An 18,292-nucleotide genomic window follows, 5' to 3' on the forward strand; every position below is an offset into this window, starting at 1 on the left:
ATATCAGTATTGAGCTGTATATCCATGGTCATGTGTGTGTGTCAGTATTGAGCTGTATATCCATGGTCCTGTGTGTCAGTATTGAGCTGTATATCCATGGTCCTGTGTGTCAGTATTGAGCTGTATATCCATGGTCCTGTGTGTCAGTATTGAGCTGTATATCCATGGTCCTGTGTATCAGTATTGAGCTGTATATCCATGGTCCTGTGTGTGTATCAGTATTGAGCTGTATATCCATGGTCCTGTATATCAGTATTGAGCTGTATATCCATGGTCCTGTGTGTGTATCAGTATTGAGCTGTATATCCATGGTCCTGTATATCAGTATTGAGCTGTATATCCATGGTCCTGTATATCAGTATTGAGCTGTATGTCCATGGTCCAGTGTGTTGTGTCAGTATTGAGCTGTATATCCATGGTCCTGTGTGTGTGTCAGTATTGAGCTGTATATCAATGGTCCAGTGTGTCAGTATTGAGCTGTATATCCATGGTCCTGTGTTGTATATCAGTTATTGAGCTGTATATCCATGGTCCAGTGTGTCAGTATTGAGCTGTATATCCATGGTCCTGTGTTGTATATCAGTATTGAGCTGTTTATCCATGGTCCAGTGTGTGTGTCAGTATTGAGCTGTATATCCATGGTCCAGTGTGTCAGTATTGAGCTGTATATCCATGGTCCTGTGTTGTATATCAGTATTGAGCTGTATATCCATGGTCCTGTGTGTCAGTATTGAGCTGTATATCCATGGTCCTGTGTTGTATATCAGTATTGAGCTGTATATCCATGGTCATGTGTGTGTGTCAGTATTGAGCTGTATATCCATGGTCCTGTGTGTCAGTATTGAGCTGTATATCCATGGTCCTGTGTGTCAGTATTGAGCTGTATATCCATGGTCCTGTGTGTCAGTATTGAGCTGTATATCCATGGTCCTGTGTATCAGTATTGAGCTGTATATCCATGGTCCTGTGTGTGTATCAGTATTGAGCTGTATATCCATGGTCCTGTATATCAGTATTGAGCTGTATATCCATGGTCCTGTGTGTGTATCAGTATTGAGCTGTATATCCATGGTCCTGTATATCAGTATTGAGCTGTATATCCATGGTCCTGTATATCAGTATTGAGCTGTATGTCCATGGTCCAGTGTGTTGTGTCAGTATTGAGCTGTATATCCATGGTCCTGTGTGTGTGTCAGTATTGAGCTGTATATCCATGGTCCTGTATATCAGTATTGAGCTGTATATCCATGGTCCTGTATATCAGTATTGAGCTGTATGTCCATGGTCCAGTGTGTTGTGTCAGTATTGAGCTGTATATCCATGGTCCTGTGTGTGTGTCAGTATTGAGCTGTATATCCATGGTCCAGTGTGTCAGTATTGAGCTGTATATCCATGGTCCTGTGTGTCAGTATTGAGCTGTATATCCATGGTCCTCTGTGTATCAGTATTGAGCTGTATGTCCATGGTCCTGTGTGTCAGTATTGAGCTGTATATCCATGGTCCTGTGTGTCAGTATTGAGCTGTATATCCATGGTCCTGTGTTGTATATCAGTATTGAGCTGTATATCCATGGTCCTGTGTGTGTATCAGTATTGAGCTGTATATCCATGGTCCTGTGTGTCAGTATTGAGCTGTATATCCATGGTCCTGTGTGTTGTGTCAGTATTGAGCTGTATATCCATGGTCCTGTGTGTCAGTATCGAGCTGTATATCCATGGTCCTGTGTGTCGTGTCAGTATTGAGCTGTATATCCATGGTCCTGTGTGTCAGTATTGAGCTGTATATCCATGGTCCTGTATATCAGTATTGAGCTGTATATCCATGGTCCTGTGTGTCAGTATTGAGCTGCATATCCATGGTCCTGTGTGTTGTGTCAGTATTGAGCTGTATATCCATGGTCCAGTGTGTCAGTATTGAGCTGTATATCCATGGTCCTGTGTTGTATATCAGTATTGAGCTGTATATCCATGGTCCTGTGTGTCAGTATTGAGCTGTATATCCATGGTCCTGTGTTGTATATCAGTATTGAGCTGTATATCCATGGTCATGTGTGTGTGTCAGTATTGAGCTGTATATCCATGGTCCTGTGTGTCAGTATTGAGCTGTATATCCAGTGTTGTGTCAGCTTTCTGAAGAGACAGATATTTAGCAGACAATGTTTTTTGGAGCCAATGTTTGGCAGACAGACAATCCCTTTGGCACAGTGGGTAACAATGTGTTGGCAGATACTCACGTTGGCAGAGGGGGTAGTTGAAGTAGCCTGGAGTACACTGGTCACATGAGTACCCCTGGAAGCCTTGGCGACACTGGCACTGCCCCGTCAGTGTATCACACCTACCACCCTGGCACCCTGTGCCTGAGCACTGACACGCTGGCGGAGGAGAAGGCAGACTGGGGTCATTACACAACGAACACGTGTGTTTGTGTCTGTTTACATTTTACATTTACGTCATTTAGCAGACGCTCTTATCCAGAGCGACTTACAAATTGGTGCATTCACCTTATGATATCCAGTGGAACAACCACTTTACAATAGTACATCTATATATCTTTTTTGGGGTGGGGGGTTAGAAGGATTACTTTATCCTATCCCAGGTATTCCTTAAAGAGGTGGGGTTTCAGGTGTCTCCGGAAGGTGGTGATTGACTCCGCTGTCCTGGCGTCGTGAGGGAGCTTGTTCCACCATTGGGGTGCCAGGGCAGCGAACAGATTTGACTGGGCCGAGCGGGAACTGTGCTTCCGCAGAGGTAGGGAGGCGAGCAGGCCAGAGGTGGATGAACGCGGGGGTGTTTGTAGGGGTGGGGAGTATGAGCATGCCTGACAGTGTGTAAAGTTATCTAGCGTACTATATCACTGTCTGTAGTTGTATTGTGTATATCGCTGTGTAAAGTTATCTAGTGTATATCGCTGTGTGTAAAGTTATCTAGTGTATATCGCTGTGTAAAGTTATCCAGTGTATATCGCTGTGTAAAGTTATCCAGTGTATATCGCTGTGTAAAGTTATCTAGTGTATATCGCTTTGTAAAGTTATCTAGTGTATATCGCTTTGTAAAGTTATCTAGTGTATATCGCTGTGTAAAGTTATCCTGTGTGTATCGCTGTGTGTAAAGTTATCTAGTGTATATCGCTGTGTAAAGTTATCCAGTGTATATCGCTGTGTGTAAAGTTATCTAGTGTATATCACTGTGTAAAGTTATCTAGTGTATATCGCTGTGTGTAAAGTTATCTAGTGTATATCGCTGTGTAAAGTTATCTAGTGTATATCGCTGTGTAAAGTTATCTAGTGTATATCACTGTGTAAAGTTATCTAGTGTATATCGCTGTGTAAAGTTATCTAGTGTATATCGCTGTGTGTAAAGTTATCTAGTGTATATCGCTGTGTAAAGTTATCTAGTGTATATCGCTGTGTGTAAAGTTATCTAGTGTATATCTCTGTTTGTAGTTATCTAGTGTATATCGCTGTGTGTAAAGTTATCTAGTGTATATCGCTGTGTAAAGTTATCTAGTGTATATCGCTGTGTAAAGTTATCCAGTGTATATCGCTGTGTGTAAAGTTATCTAGTGTATATCTCTGTGTGTAGTTATCTAGTGTATATCACTGTGTGTAAAGTTATCTAGTGTATATCGCTGTGTGTAAAGTTATCCGGTGTATATCGCTGTGTAAAGTTATCTAGTGTATATCTCTGTGTAAAGTTATCTAGTGTATATCTTTGTGTGTAAAGTTATCTAGTGTATATCACTGTGTGTAAAGTTATCTAGTGTATATCACTGTGTGTAAAGTTATCTAGTGTATATCTCTCTGTAAAGTTATCTAGTGTATATCGCTGTGTAAAGTTATCTAGTGTATATCTCTCTGTAAAGTTATCTAGTGTATATCGCTGTGTGTAAAGTTATCTAGTGTATATCGCTGTGTGTAAAGTTATCTAGTGTATATCGCTGTGTAAAGTTATCTAGTGTATATCTCTCTGTAAAGTTATCTAGTGTATATCGCTGTGTAAAGTTATCCAGTGTATATCGCTGTGCGTAAAGTTATCTAGTGTATATCTCTCTGTAAAGTTATCTAGTGTATATCACTGTGTGTAAAGTTATCTAGTGTATATCACTGTGTGTAAAGTTATCTAGTGTATATCTCTCTGTAAAGTTATCTAGTGTATATCACTGTGTGTAAAGTTATCTAGTGTATATCTCTCTGTAAAGTTATCTAGTGTATATCGCTGTGTGTAAAGTTATCTAGTGTATATCACTGTGTGTAAAGTTATCTAGTGTATATCTCTCTGTAAAGTTATCTAGTGTATATCTCTCTGTAAAGTTATCTAGTGTATATCTCTCTGTAAAGTTATCTAGTGTATATCTCTCTGTAAAGTTATCTAGTGTATATCTCTCTGTAAAGTTATCTAGTGTATAGTCTCTCTGGGTGGTAACTTACCCTGGCAGTTGAGTCCGTAGTACCCTGGTGCACAGACGTCACAGTGTTCCCCAGTGAAGCCAGGTTTACAGATACAGGTACGGGTACGCAGGTCTGGATGGCAGGAGTTCCCCTCCGTACCCGCAGCACTGCACTCACAGTCTACACAGAGAGATAGGAGACACGTACTGTACTGTAGCCGAAGATAGACTTGACATTGTTTGGTTCTGCTAATCACATCCCACATGTCTATCTCATTGCATTCAGTAGGATTTAATGGTCCAACACAAGCAGAGACGTGTACAACGCAGAGAAAACGATTGGTTATAATAACACATGATAACCACAGATGGAGAAAAATTTGTCTTGCCTTACTCCGTCGGTATGATTTGTACTATCGTTTTGAATAAATTGGAGAAATAAAATATATTTAAAAGACTTACTGATGATTTCTCCGTCAGGTTTAGCTTCTCTGTTGCTATTGTTGTTGTTGAGGTAGGTTGCTATGGCTGACAGAAACACACATTAGACAAGTTATAGCAGTAGTCAGCTTGAGAGAGAGTTCTTATCGATCCCGGGCTGCTACAAAGCTGTAGGATCTGTTTCCCAAACACAGATTAAACCTAGTCCTTGTCACGTCCTGACCAGTGAAAGAGGTCATTTGCCATAGTAGAATGGTCAGGGCGTGGCAGGGGGGGTTTGTTTTGTATGTATTTTGGGTTTTCTGTTTCTATGTGGGTTTGTTCTAGTTATCTATTTCTATGTGTTGGTTTTCATGTTCGGCCGGGTATGGTTTCCAATCAGGGGCAGGTGTCTTTCGTTGTCTCTGATTGGAAGCCATACTTAGGCAGCCTGTTTTTCCTTTGGGGTTGTGGGTAGTTGTTTCCCGTTTAGTCTAAGTGTACCTGACGGGACTGTGTTGGTCGTTTTTTTGTTATTTTGTCAAGTGTCGTCATTAAAAGATTGAAAATGAGCACTATCCACGCTGCGTCTTGGTCTCCATTTCACGACCCGTGTGACAGTCCTGGACTAAACAGCTAGTTCAATAGACATTCTCCATTGAGAATGATTTCTTTTGTTGTTGTCCAGGACTAGTCTAAATCTGTGTCCAGGAAAACTGTCCCCTAAAGACTACTTCCTGTTTATGCCCCTACAACTTTGTACCCAAAGACCTATTTTATGAGAACCATAACACATTTTTTACATTCGGGATACTTACAGTAGCAGTCTGGGAAGTTAATGTATTCCTCCGCACAGGAGTCACAGTTCTCTCCGGTGTAGTTGGGTTTACAGTAACAACGACCCGTCAGATCCTCACAGGTACCATCTGTGAACTCTGACTGGCACACACAGGCTGCAGAATGGAGGAGGAAGAGGAGGAGGAGGAGGAGGAGGAAGAGGAGGTGAACGAAGACAATCAACTGTATTAATCTGCTGTCAAGTAACAAACGTAACTTTTAAGAAAAAAATATAATCAAGACCTACAGTTCAGCTATAAACACCATTTTATTTCCACACAAGGGACAAATACATTTTACATTTTACATTTTAGTAATTTAGCAGACACTCTTATCCAGAGCGATTTACAGTAGTGAATGCATACATTTCATACATTTTTTCCCCATTTCATACATTATCTTTCAAACACACCAATCAACATGTATTTTAGTTTGAATAATAACTGTCACTCACGGGAGCAGGCCAATGGGGAGTCCAGGGGATGGTCAGGTGATCTGTAGTAGGTGAGGATACAGCGCTCACAGTTGACACCAGCGGTGTGATGCTGGGAGTGGAAAGCAAGATACAATGAGTCAATGGCATACGACACAGATTTATTTTAGGGGATAGTTACTGAAATGTATTTTCATGATTACAATGGGTTAATGACATACAACACAGGATTACAATGGGTCAATGACATACAACACAGGATTACAGTGAGTTGATGACATACAGCACAGGATTACAATGAGTCAATGACATACAACACAGGATTACAGTGAGTCAATGACATACAGCACAGGATTACAGTGAGCCAATGACATACAACACAGGATTACAATGAGTCAAAGACATACAACACAGGATTACAATGAGTCAATGACATACAACACAGGATTACAGTGAGTTGATGACATACAGCACAGGATTACAGTGAGTCAATGACATACAACACAGGATTAGGATGAGTCAATGACATACAACACAGGATTACAATGAGTCAATGACATACAACACAGGATTACAGTGAGTCAATGACATACAACACAGGGTTAGGATGAGTCAATGACATACAGCACAGGATTACACTCAGCAATGTTCAGCAATGTAGATAAGGACACAGTTCAGATTAAATGGAGACGGTGCAATGGAATAGGGAGGCTACACAAATAAATGTAATACCTTTTGCTTAATTGATTGATACATTTATAGGTTGAACAAATGTAATTTCACTTGTCTAGGCCATGTCTTTTGCTAGCTTCTGTAATCATCTCCTGCTATAAGGACTAGGTGTTTATAAAGGACAGTGGTGATACCTGACACTCCATGCAGACTCCACCGCCCCTGTACTCTCCCTGGATGTTGACGCTAGCTCTCCTCTGGTCTACATCGGGGTCGTAGTAACAGCCAAACGAGTGTTGGTTACAGTTACACGCTGAAAGAAATATGAACAGAAAATAAGGACTCAGTCAACCTTAACACACAAAGACATTTCATTCATCAGAAAGTTTGAAACCAAAACAACAAAACAAAAACGGACATATGAAGGTATGAAATTAGAAACGCCTAGTGGCGGGCCCGGGCGCCGCGTCTGGTTCGCTGCTTCGGGTTAAACGAGCAGTGTGTTAAGAAGCAGCGTGGCTTGGCGGGTCGTGCTTCGTAAGGATCGCAACTACTAATAAAAAAAAAAATATTAAAAAAAAAAGTAGATATGAGCTACAGTGAATGAAACAGATAACCGGGAAACAGACTGACACACAAACAAGGAAATGTAATGTGTATCAACACACATCCTGGTCTCATCCCAACCATAAACTATCAACACACATCCTGGTCTCATCCCAACCATAAACTATCAACACACATCCTGGTCTCATCCCAACCATAAACTATCAACACACATCCTGGTCTCATCCCAACCATAAACTATCAACACACACCCTGGTCTCATCCCAACCATAAACTATCAATCACACACCCTGTCTCATCCCAACCATAAACTATCATTCACATACTGGTCTCATCCCAACCATAAACTATCATTCACAGACCCGTCTCATCCCAACCATAAACTATCATTCACAGACCCGTCTCATCCCAACCATAAACTATCATTCACAGACCCGTCTCATCCCAACCATAAACTATCATTCACAGACCCGTCTCATCCCAACCAAAAACTATCATTTACAGACCCGTCTCATCCCAACCATAAACTATCATTTACAGACCCGTCTCATCCCAACCATAAACTATCATTTACAGACCCGTCTCATCCCAACCATAAACTATCATTTACAGACCCGTCTCATCCCAACCATAAACTATCATTCACAGACCCGTCTCATCCCAACCATAAACTATCATTCACAGACCCGTCTCATCCCAACCATAAACTATCATTCACAGACCCGTCTCATCCCAACCATAAACTATCATTCACAGACCCGTCTCATCCCAACCATAAACTATCATTTACAGACCCGTCTCATCCCAACCATAAACTATCATTTACAGACCCGTCTCATCCCAACCATAAACTATCATTCACAGACCCGTCTCATCCCAACCATAAACTATCATTCACAGACCCGTCTCATCCCAACCATAAACTATCAACACACATCCTGGTCTCATCCCAACCATAAACTATCAACACACATCCTGGTCTCATCCCAACCATAAACTATCAACACACATCCTGGTCTCATCCCAACCATAAACTATCAACACACATCCTGGTCTCATCCCAACCATAAACTATCAACACACATCCTGGTCTCATCCCAACCATAAACTATCATTCACAGACCCGTCTCATCCCAACCATAAACTATCATTCACAGACCCGTCTCATCCCAACCATAAACTATCATTCACAGACCCGTCTCATCCCAACCATAAACTATCATTCACAGACCCGTCTCATCCCAACCATAAACTATCATTTACAGACCCGTCTCATCCCAACCATAAACTATCATTTACAGACCCGTCTCATCCCAACCATAAACTATCATTCACAGACCCGTCTCATCCCAACCATAAACTATCATTCACAGACCCGTCTCATCCCAACCATAAACTATCATTTACAGACCCGTCTCATCCCAACCATAAACTATCATTCACAGACCCGTCTCATCCCAACCATAAACTATCATTCACAGACCCGTCTCATCCCAACCATAAACTATCATTCACAGACCCGTCTCATCCCAACCATAAACTATCATTTACAGACCCGTCTCATCCCAACCATAAACTATCATTCACAGACCCGTCTCATCCCAACCATAAACTATCATTTACAGACCCGTCTCATCCCAACCATAAACTATCATTTACAGACCCGTCTCATCCCAACCATAAACTATCATTCACAGACCCGTCTCATCCCAACCATAAACTATCATTCACAGACCCGTCTCATCCCAACCATAAACTATCAACACACATCCTGGTCTCATCCCAACCATAAACTATCAACACACATCCATGTCTCATCCCAACCATAAACTATCAACACACATCCTGGTCTCATCCCAACCATAAACTATCAACACACATCCTGGTCTCATCCCAACCATAAACTATCAACACACATCCTGGTCTCATCCCAACCATAAACTATCATTCACAGACCCGTCTCATCCCAACCATAAACTATCATTCACAGACCCGTCTCATCCCAACCATAAACTATCATTCACAGACCCGTCTCATCCCAACCATAAACTATCATTCACAGACCCGTCTCATCCCAACCATAAACTATCATTTACAGACCCGTCTCATCCCAACCATAAACTATCATTCACAGACCCGTCTCATCCCAACCATAAACTATCATTCACAGACCCGTCTCATCCCAACCATAAACTATCATTCACAGACCCGTCTCATCCCAACCATAAACTATCATTCACAGACCCGTCTCATCCCAACCATAAACTATCATTCACAGACCCGTCTCATCCCAACCATAAACTATCATTCACAGACCCGTCTCATCCCAACCATAAACTATCATTCACAGACCCGTCTCATCCCAACCATAAACTATCATTCACAGACCCGTCTCATCCCAACCATAAACTATCATTCACAGACCCGTCTCATCCCAACCATAAACTATCATTTACAGACCCGTCTCATCCCAACCATAAACTATCATTTACAGACCCGTCTCATCCCAACCATAAACTATCATTCACAGACCCGTCTCATCCCAACCATAAACTATCATTCACAGACCCGTCTCATCCCAACCATAAACTATCATTCACAGACCCGTCTCATCCCAACCATAAACTATCATTTACAGACCCGTCTCATCCCAACCATAAACTATCATTTACAGACCCGTCTCATCCCAACCATAAACTATCATTCACAGACCCGTCTCATCCCAACCATAAACTATCATTCACAGACCCGTCTCATCCCAACCATAAACTATCATTCACAGACCCGTCTCATCCCAACCATAAACTATCATTCACAGACCCGTCTCATCCCAACCATAAACTATCATTTACAGACCCGTCTCATCCCAACCATAAACTATCATTCACAGACCCGTCTCATCCCAACCATAAACTATCATTCACAGACCCGTCTCATCCCAACCATAAACTATCAATCACAGACCCGGTCTCATCCCAACCATAAACTATCATTCACACACCCGTCTCATCCCAACCATAAACTATCAACACACATCATGGTCTCATCCCAACCATAAACTATCAACACACATCCTGGTCTCATCCCAACCATAAACTATCAACACACATCCTGGTCTCATCCCAACCATAAACTATCAACACACATCCTGGTCTCATCCCAACCATAAACTATCAACACACATCCTGGTCTCATCCCAACCATAAACTATCATACACACACCCTGGTCTCATCCCAACCATAAACTATCATTCACAGACCCGTCTCATCCCAACCATAAACTATCATTCACAGACCCGTCTCATCCCAACCATAAACTACCATTCACAGACCCGTCTCATCCCAACCATAAACTATCATTTACAGACCCGTCTCATCCCAACCATAAACTATCATTTACAGACCCGTCTCATCCCAACCATAAACTATCATTCACAGACCCGTCTCATCCCAACCATAAACTATCATTCACAGACCCGTCTCATCCCAACCATAAACTATCATTTACAGACCCGTCTCATCCCAACCATAAACTATCATTCACAGACCCGTCTCATCCCAACCATAAACTATCATTCACAGACCCGTCTCATCCCAACCATAAACTATCATTCACAGACCCGTCTCATCCCAACCATAAACTATCATTTACAGACCCGTCTCATCCCAACCATAAACTATCATTCACAGACCCGTCTCATCCCAACCATAAACTATCATTTACAGACCCGTCTCATCCCAACCATAAACTATCATTTACAGACCCGTCTCATCCCAACCATAAACTATCATTTACAGACCCGTCTCATCCCAACCATAAACTATCATTCACAGACCCGTCTCATCCCAACCATAAACTATCATTCACAGACCCGTCTCATCCCAACCATAAACTATCATTTACAGACCCGTCTCATCCCAACCATAAACTATCATTTACAGACCCGTCTCATCCCAACCATAAACTATCATTCACAGACCCGTCTCATCCCAACCATAAACTATCATTTACAGACCCGTCTCATCCCAACCATAAACTATCATTCACAGACCCGTCTCATCCCAACCATAAACTATCATTCACAGACCCGTCTCATCCCAACCATAAACTATCATTTACAGACCCGTCTCATCCCAACCATAAACTATCATTCACAGACCCGTCTCATCCCAACCATAAACTATCATTCACAGACCCGTCTCATCCCAACCATAAACTATCATTTACAGACCCGTCTCATCCCAACCATAAACTATCATTCACAGACCCGTCTCATCCCAACCATAAACTATCATTCACAGACCCGTCTCATCCCAACCATAAACTATCATTCACAGACCCGTCTCATCCCAACCATAAACTATCATTTACAGACCCGTCTCATCCCAACCATAAACTATCATTCACAGACCCGTCTCATCCCAACCATAAACTATCATTCACAGACCCGTCTCATCCCAACCATAAACTATCATTCACAGACCCGTCTCATCCCAACCATAAACTATCATTTACAGACCCGTCTCATCCCAACCATAAACTATCATTCACAGACCCGTCTCATCCCAACCATAAACTATCATTTACAGACCCGTCTCATCCCAACCATAAACTATCATTTACAGACCCGTCTCATCCCAACCATAAACTATCATTCACAGACCCGTCTCATCCCAACCATAAACTATCATTCACAGACCCGTCTCATCCCAACCATAAACTATCATTTACAGACCCGTCTCATCCCAACCATAAACTATCATTTACAGACCCGTCTCATCCCAACCATAAACTATCATTCACAGACCCGTCTCATCCCAACCATAAACTATCATTCACAGACCCGTCTCATCCCAACCATAAACTATCATTCACAGACCCGTCTCATCCCAACCATAAACTATCATTCACAGACCCGTCTCATCCCAACCATAAACTATCATTCACAGACCCGTCTCATCCCAACCATAAACTATCATTTACAGACCCGTCTCATCCCAACCATAAACTATCATTCACAGACCCGTCTCATCCCAACCATAAACTATCATTTACAGACCCGTCTCATCCCAACCATAAACTATCATTCACAGACCCGTCTCATCCCAACCATAAACTATCATTTACAGACCCGTCTCATCCCAACCATAAACTATCATTTACAGACCCGTCTCATCCCAACCATAAACTATCATTTACAGACCCGTCTCATCCCAACCATAAACTATCATTTACACACACCCGGTCTCATCCCAACCATAAACTATCATTTACACACCCGGTCTCATCCCAACCATAAACTATCATTTACAGACCCGTCTCATCCCAACCATAAACTATCATTTACAGACCCGTCTCATCCCAACCATAAACTATCATTTACAGACCCGTCTCATCCCAACCATAAGCTATCATTTACAGACCCGTCTCATCACAACCAAAGCTATCATTTACAGACCCGTCTCATCCCAACCAAAACTATCATTTACAGACCCGTCTCATCCCAACCATAAACTATCATTTACAGACCCGTCTCATCCCAACCATAAACTATCATTTACAGACCCGTCTCATCACAACCATAAACTATCATTTACAGACCCGTCTCATCACAACCAAAGCTATCATTTACAGACCCGTCTCATCATAACCATAAACTATCATTTACAGACCCGTCTCATCCCAACCAAAGCTATCATTTACAGACCCGTCTCATCCCAACCATAAACTATCATTTACAGACCCGTCTCATCCCAACCAAAGCTATCATTTACATACCCATTTCAATTCAGTCAATTCAGGAAGTAAACAGACTTTTTGAGGAAGTAAACTGACCTCCTGAATTTAAATGGAATTGACCCTAACCCTGGTTTTCAGGGACCTCTGATGGACCGAGGGTTTTAGATCGAAGAACCTTTATACTGAGATGGATGGAGTTGGAAGAAACACTGTAGCTACATGCACCCTTCTGGCTTTTCTCACTGCTGCCTTTCTAACAGATGTTCTGTTGTCACATAGTCGGAGCAGGAACTGTACCAGACCATATCAACAAGACTGAACTGTACCAGACCATATCAACAACACTGAACTGTACCAGACCATATCAACAAGACTGAACTGTACCAGACCATATCAACAAGACTGAACTGTACCAGACCATATCAACAAGACTGAACTGTACCAGACCATATCAACAAGACTGAACTGTACCAGACCATATCAACAAGACTGAACTGTACCAGACCATATCAACAAGACTGAACTTTATCAGACCATATCAACAAGACTGAACTTTATCAGACCATATCAACAAGACTGAACTTTATTCAGACCATATCAACAAGACTGAACTGTACCAGACCATATCAACAAGACTGAACTGTACCAGACCATATAAACAAGACTGAACTGTACCAGACCATATCAACAAGACTGAACTGTACCAGACCATATCAACAAGACTGAACTGTACCAGACCATATCAACAAGACTGAACTGTACCAGACCATATCAACAAGACTGAACTGTACCAGACCATATCAACAAGACTGAACTGTACCAGACCATATCAACAAGACTGAACTGTACCAGACCATATCAACAAGACTGAACTGTACCAGACCATATCAACAAGACTGAACTGTATCAGACCATATCAACAAGACTGAACTGTACCAGACCATATCAACAAGACTGAACTGTACCAGACCATATCAACAAGACTGAACTGTACCAGACCATATCAACAAGACTGAACTGTACCAGACCATATCAACAAGACTGAACTGTACCAGACCATATCAACAAGACTGAACTGTACCAGACCATATCAACAAGACTGAACTGTACCAGACCATATCAACAAGACTGAACTGTACCAGACCATATCAACAAGACTGAACTGTACCAGACCATATCAACAAGACTGAACTGTACCAGACCATATCAACAAGACTGAACTGTACCAGACCATATCAACAAGACTGAACTGTACCAGACCATATCAACAAGACTGAACTGTACCAGACCATATCAACAAGACTGAACTTTATCAGACCATATCAACAAGACTGAACTGTACCAGACCATATCAACAAGACTGAACTGTACCAGACCATATCAACAAGACTGAACTGTACCAGACCATATCAACAAGACTGAACTGTACCAGACCATATCAACAAGACTGAACTGTACCAGACCATATCAACAAGACTGAACTGTACCAGACCATATCAACAAGACTGAACTGTACCAGACCATATCAACAAGACTGAACTGTACCAGACCATATCAACAAGACTGAACTGTACCAGACCATATCAACAAGACTGAACTTTATCAGACCATATCAACAAGACTGAACTGTACCAGACCATATCAACAAGACTGAACTGTACCAGACCATATCAACAAGACTGAACTGTACCAGACCATATCAACAAGACTGAACTGTACCAGACCATATCAACAAGACTGAACTGTACCAGACCATATCAACAAGACTGAACTGTACCAGACCATATCAACAAGACTGAACTGTACCAGACCATATCAACAAGACTGAACTGTACCAGACCATATCAACAAGACTGAACTGTACCAGACCATATCAACAAGACTGAACTGTACCAGACCATATCAACAAGACTGAACTGTACCAGACCATATCAACAAGACTGAACTGTACCAGACCATATCAACAAGACTGAACTGTACCAGACCATATCAACAAGACTGAACTTTATCAGACCATATGACCAGTTGTTTTTTTCTTCAGTTTTTCAGCGGAGAAAGGATGGGGGAAAAAATAATATTTCAAGAAGCATTGAGATTAGATTTAGGTGAGAATGAGACATCCGAGGAATCCGACATCCCAACCTCGCACAAACTAAACACAGAAAAACACACCTCCCTACTTGGTTTTGGCAGCCACAGCTGACCCAACAGAGACCTTAGGTAATCCTATTTTTACTGAGTCTGAGAAAAGACAATCTGTGAGTTTATCTGTTCTTATCAGCCTCCAGCGACAGAGAGGTGGCCGTAGCCATACACCCTTATCCACAACACACACACACACACACACACACACACACACACACACACACACACACACACACACACACACACACACACACACACACACACACACACACACACACACGGTCTGCTCAGATCAGACCTAGTGGGGCTGACACCGCTTCCCTCAGCACACCGCTTTTATCAGACTGAAACAACATGATAACTTCGATGTTTCTGTTCTGGCGAAGCCGTTGTGAGGTCACACTCTCTCTCTCTCTCTCTCTTGTTTTCATTCATTTTTTGTGACGTCTGTGGATCCATGATTAAAAATAACTGGGTCTTTCATGATGATGATGATTATGTGTGTGTGTGTGTGTGTGTGTTTGCACAAGTGTGTCTGTGTGTATCCAGTATGGATGGAGGGTGGAAAAGGTGTCAGTGAGAGAAGCCATGGACTGTTCCTGTTTCCCTAGAGGATAGTTACTGAGACTGATCCTAGAGGATAGTTACTGAGACTGATCCTAGAGGATAGTTACTGAGACTGATCCTAGGGGATAGTTACTGAGACTGATCCTATAGGATAGTTACTGAGACTGATCCTAGGGGATAGTTACTGAGACTGATCCTAGAGGATAGTTACTGAGACTGATCCTAGGGGATAGTTACTGAGACTGATCCTAGGGGATAGTTACTGAGACTGATCCTAGGGGATAGTTACTGAGACTGATCCTAGAGGATAGTTACTGAGACTGATCCTAGAGCATAGTTACTGAGACTGATCCTAGAGGATAGTTACTGAGACTGATCCTAGAGGATAGTTACTGAGACTGATCCTAGAGGATAGTTACTGAGACTGATCCTAGAGGATAGTTACTGAGACTGATCCTAGAGGATAGTTACTGAGACTGATCCTAGAGGATAGTTACTGAGACTGATCCTAGGGGATAGTTACTGAGACTGATCCTAGAGGATAGTTACTGAGACTGATCCTATAGGATAGTTACTGAGACTGATCCTAGAGGATAGTTACTGAGCCTGATCCTAGGGGATAGTTACTGAGACTGATCCTAGGGGATAGTTACTGAGACTGATCCTAGAGGATAGTTACTGAGACTGATCCTAGAGGATAGTTACTGAGACTGATCCTAGAGGATAGTTACTGAGACTGATCCTAGAGGATAGTTACTGAGACTGATCCTAGGGGATAGAGGTTTACTGAGACAGCCAGAGAGAGAGCCGATGGTGTGTGTGTGTGTGTGTGTGTGTGTGTGTGTGTGTGTGTGTGTGTGTGTGTGTGTGTGTGTGTGTGTGTGTGTGTGTGCGTGCGTGCGCGGTGGGGTGAAGGGGTAAGGGTGTGGTAACACGCACGTTCACACTCGTTAGCCTTGTAAATGGTCGCTGGTTTCCATGGTAGCTGGTTGAATCCGGGGCAACACTGGTCACATGACCTCCCACAAGTGTTGTGCTGGCAATCACACTGCAGTCTAGAGGAGACAACACACATGTCAACAGATAAACAAACATGGATGAATACACAGACAAAACTGAGACTTTCTATATCTGTAGTTCTCTAACTTTGACAGCTCTTGAGAAGGAAAGCCTACTTCTGATCCAGTACATTACAAATGTGTGTGTGTGTGTGTGTGTGTGTGTGTGTGTGTGTGTGTGTGTGTGTGTGTGTGTGTGTGTGTGTGTGCTGCAGCTCTGTGACAGCTCTTCTTCAGATAAATAGCGCCTTGCGTTCTAACATCCCATTGTTACCAAAAAACACAATTTTTAGCAAAAATTCAAAATTCCTCGAACTCTTTTAAACTTCTTTAGTGCCGTCAGAGAGGACATGGAGAACTGTGCCCAATCCGGTCAGTTGTAAACCTGGAGAGAAACCTGATCTATCCATAAAAGAGTTAATCCCTCTACAGTCTCAGAACTTCACCCTGCTTAATCCCATTTAATATGAACAATCTGCTGTTTACACAGCGTGGACAAAACAGATCAGGAAGAAGAAACAAAACTGCTGCATTAATCTGGTCATTCAAGGACAAAAGCATGTACAGCCATATACAGTGTATTCTCAAAGTTCACAAACCCATTTCTGGTGTAATAACAGATTTATAGGGGTTATATATATAAACTGGTGTAATAACAGATTTATAGGGGTTATATATATCATCTGGTGTAATAACAGATTTATAGGGGCTATATATATATAATCTGGTGTAATAACAGATTTATAGGGGCTATATATATAATCTGGTGTAATAACAGATTTATGGGGTTATATATATCATCTGGTGTAATAACAGATTTATAGGGGCTATTATATATAATCTGGTGTAATAACAGATTTATGGGGTTATATATATCATCTTGTGTAATAACAGATTTATAGGGGCTATATATATATAATCTGGTGTAATAACAGATTTATAGGGGTTATATATATCATCTGGTGTAATAACAGATTTATAGGGGTTATATATATAATCTGGTGTAATAACAGATTTATAGGGGTTATATATATCATCTGGTGTAATAACAGATTTATAGGGGTTATATATATCATCTGGTGTAATAACAGATTTATAGGGGCTATATATATATAATCTGGTGTAATAACAGATTTATAGGGGTTATATATATCATCTGGTGTAATAACAGATTTATAGGGGTTATATATATAATCTGGTGTAATAACAGATTTATAGGGGTTATATATAATCTGGTAAAATAACAGATTTATAGGGGTTATATATAATCTGGTGAAATAACAGATTTATAGGGGTTATATATATAATCTGGTGTAATAACAGATTTATAGGGGCTATATATATAATCTGGTGTAATAACAGATTTATAGGAGCTATATATATATAATCTGGTGTAATAACAGATTTATAGGGGCTATATATATAATCTGGTGTAATAACAGATTTATAGGGGTTATATATAATCTG

The 18,292-nt window shown here is 41.4% G+C and overlaps 1 protein-coding gene across 3 annotated transcripts in view; it reads right to left on the reverse strand.

The window, feature by feature from the left end:
* LOC106572912 (laminin subunit alpha-5) overlaps positions 1 to 18,292 on the reverse strand; it is a 243,676-nt gene that overhangs the window by 136,971 nt on the left and 88,413 nt on the right. For all 3 annotated transcript variants that reach the window (XM_045696499.1, XM_045696498.1, XM_045696500.1), the window contains exons 7-13: positions 16,707 to 16,822; positions 6,943 to 7,061; positions 6,098 to 6,188; positions 5,625 to 5,759; positions 4,849 to 4,914; positions 4,427 to 4,567; positions 2,234 to 2,371 (exon numbers count right to left, since the gene is read on the reverse strand). In XM_045696499.1, the coding sequence (XP_045552455.1) occupies positions 2,234 to 2,371; positions 4,427 to 4,567; positions 4,849 to 4,914; positions 5,625 to 5,759; positions 6,098 to 6,188; positions 6,943 to 7,061; positions 16,707 to 16,822 (806 nt within the window). The remainder of the gene's footprint in view (positions 1 to 2,233; positions 2,372 to 4,426; positions 4,568 to 4,848; positions 4,915 to 5,624; positions 5,760 to 6,097; positions 6,189 to 6,942; positions 7,062 to 16,706; positions 16,823 to 18,292) is intronic.

The sequence above is a fragment of the Salmo salar genome, chromosome ssa15 (genome assembly GCF_905237065.1).
Source record: "Salmo salar chromosome ssa15, Ssal_v3.1, whole genome shotgun sequence".
Taxonomy (NCBI): Eukaryota; Metazoa; Chordata; class Actinopteri; order Salmoniformes; family Salmonidae; genus Salmo; species Salmo salar.